The 6,133-nt window shown below is 46.0% G+C and overlaps 1 protein-coding gene across 1 annotated transcript; it reads right to left on the bottom strand.

The window, feature by feature from the left end:
* Positions 1–1,797: 1,797 nt before the first annotated feature.
* LOC127345104 (ribosome-inactivating protein) lies at positions 1,798–2,780 on the bottom strand. The gene has a single exon (XM_051371542.2). The coding sequence runs from the start codon at positions 2,728–2,730 to the stop codon at positions 1,969–1,971; it is 762 nt and encodes a 253-aa protein (XP_051227502.1). The 5' UTR covers positions 2,731–2,780; the 3' UTR covers positions 1,798–1,968.
* Positions 2,781–6,133: the final 3,353 nt, after the last annotated feature.

Below are 6,133 nucleotides of genomic sequence, written 5' to 3'. Positions count from 1 at the left end.
TTTGTTAACTATGTGTGATGTGTTGGATTTCTGTGACTCTGTGTGACTTTGATTCAGTTGCTTGTGTGTAGCCATAATCTAAAAGTGGGCATGTGGCAAAAATTCTATCACATATCGTATTACATTTTGGCAAATGGGGATTTCCTTACAATGTAATTTCAAACTATTTTCCAAACACAACCCCTTTCTAAATGTTTCCTTCTCTTTAAGCCATAAAACTCTATTTATTATGAAAGGAGTAATTATTTTCAAAACACAAGTTTATCAAAAATCAGAAATGAGGTCCACTCTTTTTTTGCGAATTGGAAATGAGGACCACTCTATGTGTGTACTCATTTGACTTTTCAAATAAATTTTATCAAAGTATTTTCATAATTATTTTCCTATTTTCAAAAACAGCTAAAATGGGAAGATTGCATTTTTGATATTATTATTGCCGTTGAAAAAATATGTGAAATAGTGCCTGGGGTTTATAAATGACTTTGTGACTTCTTTAACTAAACAATCTCACTTCGTTGTGATCAACTCCTCAATGCGAATTATCAACATCAAGGTCTGGTCTTTTGGTTTATGTGACCAAGTCCATCTCAAAATCATCTAGATCGTCCCCCTCGAATTAAGAAGCTTCCACCACCCACCCTCTATATTTTTGATCAACTCTATCATCTTACCTATGTCAACCTCTAAGCTTAGGATCACCTTCTCTTACTCTAGATGTTTCAAACCCAGTTAATATCTTTGTTGACATTTGTTGACTTGAAGTATGTATGTTCCTCTAACAATTGGTCTATGCATGTCAACGGTTAATGATCTTTCCGTCTCTCTTTATTCAACTTTATGTAATCAATGCACATTTGATAGCCAACAATAGTTCTAGGGTTAGTTCACTATTTCAAGTAGACATAACTGTGAATCCTCTCTTTCAAGAAACACAATGAACTAGACTAACCAATTTATTATAGAGATATGATAAATGATACTAGCATTATGTAAACAGCTTCTTTTATTTAAGGATTTAAGTTCCTTTGATGGTGGATAGCGAGTTTATCACCATCTTCCATAAATATTATTCATTCTAGGGAAGATAAAAAAAATTGAGAACCGTCATGAGCTTATTTTCTTCCTTATATGGAACGATTAGAACTTAAAATAGTAGGGAATTTATTTGTTTCATTTAAAAAATCATACTTTAATTCCTATGGTAGAGGTTTTAGCTCCAGTGGCGAGAGTTGTTTTTTCTCCTTTCTTTGCCGGTACCTCGTAAGTTTCATTCACAGGAGACTCTACTATCGGAGTGTTTGTGTCAAGGTAGATATAAAACTCGTTCCCTCGGTCTTCCAGGTCCTGATCATGGTTAGATTGTTTATAGCTCATACCTTGGAGTCCCAAAGTAAATTCAAGCTAGCTCGGCAATATTTTTTCCTTTCGTCTCTTCAAGTTCCTAATGATAAGGTTGGTTCTTGAACTTAAGGAAGTGGAACTTAATAGGCTGTCAAGGTATTCCCATTTTTTTCCTTAGGTACTCGTGGGATGGCTGAGATGCGGGGGCGGTGTCCATACATGTATAGGGACGGAAGGACGAGCGAAACATTGGAATGGAGTAGGTACTAGAGAGTCACACATACATGTAAGGAAAAAAATAGCGCGCTATAATAAAATAGCGTGGGTCTAAAAATACGCTATTAGCATGCTATAGCGTGCTATTAACGCGAATAGCGCGCTATAGCGTCGAAATAGCGTAGCGTACCGTGCTATTAGCGTTGGAATAGCGCGCTATTTTTTTTTCCATGATAGGGATACTCATGCAAAGCCACACCGGCACCCCGCGACTGTGAAGAAGGAACATACACGCGCCCCGGGGTGTATTTATTGGTACACAGATACTAGCACGCACGAATGCTGCATGCGTACACAATAGTAGAATAACAGAGGTAGCTGGTTGATCTTGTTCTCATCCGTGCTAATAGCTTAGCTAGCTTGATACTTGACGAGCACGACGATTCGTTCCGCGTCGGTTTTATTCTTGACGCCTACCTTCTCCAGATCGGGGAACTTAGCATTGGGATCGTTAGCCCACTTGAATACGGCCACACAGATCCTATCCCATTTATTCACCTGCTTCCCCTCGACGTCGGTTATCGTGGGGTTCACCTTGTCAAACTTCTTGTCCACCGTGCCAGACACGGTGAGGAACCGCAGCCCCTCGCATATCATGATCACCAGCTTGGCCAGCATGCTCTTGGACTCGGCTTGCGGATCGGCCATCCGCGGCTCCTCCCACGCCTTGGAGGTGCCATGCTTGGCGAGGACATGGACGGCTCGGGCCATTTGGGCGCGGCCTAGCGTGACGGTGTCCAGCCCCTTCTGGCCGATCAGGTCCTGGTACCGGCCGCCGAAGCCAAGCCACCTGGAGCCGCTGATGAGGCGGGTGTCGCCCTCTTTGCCGAACTCCCACCACACCCCGGCCGGGGTCTTGAAGCCGACGAGGTAGAGGTTGTCCATGCGCACGGCGAGGGTGAGGGAGCTGGAGGTGGTCTTGGTGTTACGGAGGAGGACGTAGAACCAGCGGCTGGGGACCGCCTGCTCCGGCGGCAGCACGGGCTGGACGATTCCAGGGCGCCGGTCGCTGCAGTACTTGATCACGTTCTGCCGCACTATGCGCATGAAGTCGCCGTAGTTGTTCTCCTCCACCAGGAAGGAGTCCGTGAACGCTGGTGTTGGCCCGGCCATCACCTCCTTCTTTTCTGCTAGTACTAATACTATCAACCACAGCTGCTGGCCGGACGACTGATTTGCTGTGATGCGGATACACACGTGTGCTTATATAGTACCACAGCGGGAGTGGGTACGTATGTAATTTCATGAACACACACTGCCCACTGTGATTGGATAAGATCAGGCTTTTTTTTTCTGACGAGTTTTTAGGTAGCCACCGAAAACCCTAAAATTCCGATCGCCCTCGAGAAAAGTAACGACCGGGAAAAAAATTCAGAAAATTGCACAAGCATAGATGACTAAATTTGACATAGTTTAAACATCTGTGAACATAGGCCAAATTCAGATTCGCCCGCTCCGCCAAGGTCAAGCTTGACCGGGCGTCGAGTGATCGATCTTGGCAGCAAGGGTGGTACCACAGGTCATATACCACATCAACACCTAAGAGCATCTCCACCGGCGGCCCCGATAGCGGTCCCGATAGTAATTTGGGACCGGGAGCAAAAATGGGCTCGCACCGGCGCGTCCCAAACGGCGCCGGTTAATTTTCGAGCCCAATAGAATCGCCGGCAACCCCGTGCCGGCACCTTGACCAAGGGTGCGAATCGGGCTCAACGGCGGCTCGCAGAACGACGGTTTTCGCGGGTGGGGGCGCCTTGTCAGCGACTGGACGCGGCGGTTCGCATCGGCCGCGACACGGGAAGGTTGGTCGTCGGCGTTTAATGGTCTCTCGCGTGTAAACCGAAGCGGCCACGAGGGCAACGACTGGCCACGCGACGTCCAGTCGCGTACGTCGCCGTTAATGCGAGCAGTTGTCTCCGCTATATAGTACGGACGCCGTCCACCACCGCGGTGCTATCCTCTCATCTCCACCACCGCTGCCGCGCCATTCTCTCCTCTCCACCTCAAAATGCCGCACCGTCTGAAGACGACGTACTCAATGCTGGGCCTCAACGGCCGTGCGCTGCCACCACCACCACCACCGCAGCTGGAGCCGGAGCTGGAGCCCGACACGGACAATAGCTCCAACGACGACGTAGACCAAAGGTTCGCGGTGTGGCGCGAGGCCTACTTCGCCGATGCGGAAGCTGAGGAGGCGACACAGTGGGGTGAGCAGCCGCAGGCACCCCCGACCCGGAGCAGGCGGCGATCCTGACGTTGTTGAACGTGCAGTGGTTCCGGACCAACGGGAGTTCATCAACGACACTAATCTCGAGCACGCCCTCGAGATCTCGCGCCAGCGAGCGGCCACGGAGGAGGCGGGACGCCTACTGATGGAGGCGGAGCGACAGAAGCTCGCCTCCCTCAACGCTCATCGCCACTACGACGCGTTCACCCACGATCAAGTGAGGCACGCCGACAACGAGCAAAGGCGGGAAGCACGGGGACGACGCCGCCGGCAAGCTCCTGCGACGCCAGCCGCCATGCTCCACCGCCAGATGCGCGAAGCAAGGGCCGAGAGGCGGGCACGGATGCAGGCGGCAAAGGCGAAGAACGACAACGAGGCAGGCCCGTCGCGCGCCCCGTAGTAGATTGATTAAGTTTACGTTTTTAAATTCGGTTTTTAAATGTCGTTTGAATTTCGTTTTATATCAATTCAACGTACTTTTGTATAAGTTTCGTATGAATTTCGTTTAAATTCGGTGTTTAAATGTCAATTTAAATTTAAATTTTTATTGGGGCTACACTACGGGGGCGCTGGTGTGGGAGCAGCCTCCCCAAATAGAGGATGCTCTGCCGTCGACCCCCATATAGTAGTGCCGGCGCCCCTGCCGGCGCTTATTTGGGGGCTGCCGGTGGAGATGCTCTAAGGCCACCATATTCTCTTTCACTTCTCAATTATCAGCCCATCTTTTCCACTAAGTGTATCCCTTTTGTTGCACTTATTCTTCTCTTCTTTGGCTTTCCCTACCTGAGTTCCAAACATCGTAAAGGTCATAGAGCCATGTCACTGGTGTACAATTTAGTTAAGAACATTGTTTTTTTTTTGCGAAATAAAAAAAACATTGATTTTGAAGGCCAATAATTTCCAACCTCACAAGGTCTGGAAGCCCTTTTAAGTGTGCTGATCCTACGATCAGGTATTCTCTCGTCTATCAGATCATCTTATGTCGTTTTCTTGGACATGTTCTTCTCTTGTTTCGCTTTGCCTGCTTGCCTGAGTTCCAAAACATTTTAAAGGCCACAAAACCATGTCATTTATGTACAATTTACTTAAGTAATTTCTTTTGCAGGCAAAGAATTTGCAATCTCACAAGGTCTACAAGACCCTTTTAAGTGTGCTGATTCCACGATCAGGTATTCTCTTCCACGTCTCACGTATGAGATCATAATATTCTTCCACTAAATATGTCCTCTTCCTGCACATATTCTTCTCTTCTTTGGCGTTTCCTGCCTGCCCGAGTTCCAAAGCAACGTAAAGGCCAAAGAACCATGTCATTTATGTACAATTAAGTAAATTATTTTGGAGGCAAAGAATTAATTCGTAACCTCGCAAGGTCTGCAACTCTGCAAGCCCCTTTCAAGGTTGATGATTCCACGATCAGGTATTCTCTTCCACGAGCTATCATCTCATCTTATCTGTCCACTCAGTATGTCCCTTTCTTGCACATATTCTTATATTCTTCGAATATTCACTTTGGTTCATAGGTGTAGATATACCCACCGTGAAAAAACATATTTCGAAATATCTAAAAATTCTGAAAATAGTATCCAGGCCTATGTTCGAACATTTTATTTTCTCATACAAACTATCGCGGAATAAAAACATTTTTTGTGGCAGGTGTAAAAAAAGGCAATTTTGTATGTTCCAAATAGAATTTTACTAGACATTTTCTTATATTCTTTGGCTTTCCCTGCCTGCGTGGGTTCCAAAACATCGTCTAACAGTTGGTATTTGAATGTCAGTGGGTATTGATCTTTCTGTGTCTCTTTATTCAACTTCCTATAATCAATGCACACCTATGTGGGAGGGGCCACGTGGTATTTTGATAGAGGGGGGTACAACATCTCCGAAATTGCAAGCATGAGGACTTGAACTCGGGTGGGTGGGAAGGCATCAGCCCCTTCCCACCACTAGGCTATGCCTTAGTCTGTGTTTTATTTTTATTATGCACAACTGTGAATCCTCACTTTCAAGGAACAAAGTGAACTGGAGTAACCCATTTATTGTGAGAGACTGGATAAATGATACTTGCATCAAGTAAACTTATTACCTCTTTTTTACCACTTATTTCATTAGTGAATTTAACTGCCTTTGATGTTCGATAAACGGTTTATCACCATCTCCCTTATCATTCTAGGGAAGTATTAAAAATTTGAGAACCGGCATAAGCTTATTTTCTTCCTTCAATGGAATGATTAGAATTTATAATAGCAGGGAATTTCTTTGTTTCATTTAAAAATTCATGCTTTAACT

Source organism: Lolium perenne, chromosome 3, assembly GCF_019359855.2.
Source record: "Lolium perenne isolate Kyuss_39 chromosome 3, Kyuss_2.0, whole genome shotgun sequence".
Lineage (NCBI taxonomy): Eukaryota > Viridiplantae > Streptophyta > Magnoliopsida > Poales > Poaceae > Lolium > Lolium perenne.
The sequence above is the reverse complement of the archived record's forward strand: the minus strand, read 5'-3'. Positions and strand labels throughout refer to the sequence as shown.

Coding starts and splice junctions, on each gene's coding strand:
- LOC127345104 (XM_051371542.2), bottom strand. CDS start 2,730: ATGGCCGGGCCAACACCAGCGTTCACGGACTCCTTCCTGGTGGAGGAG.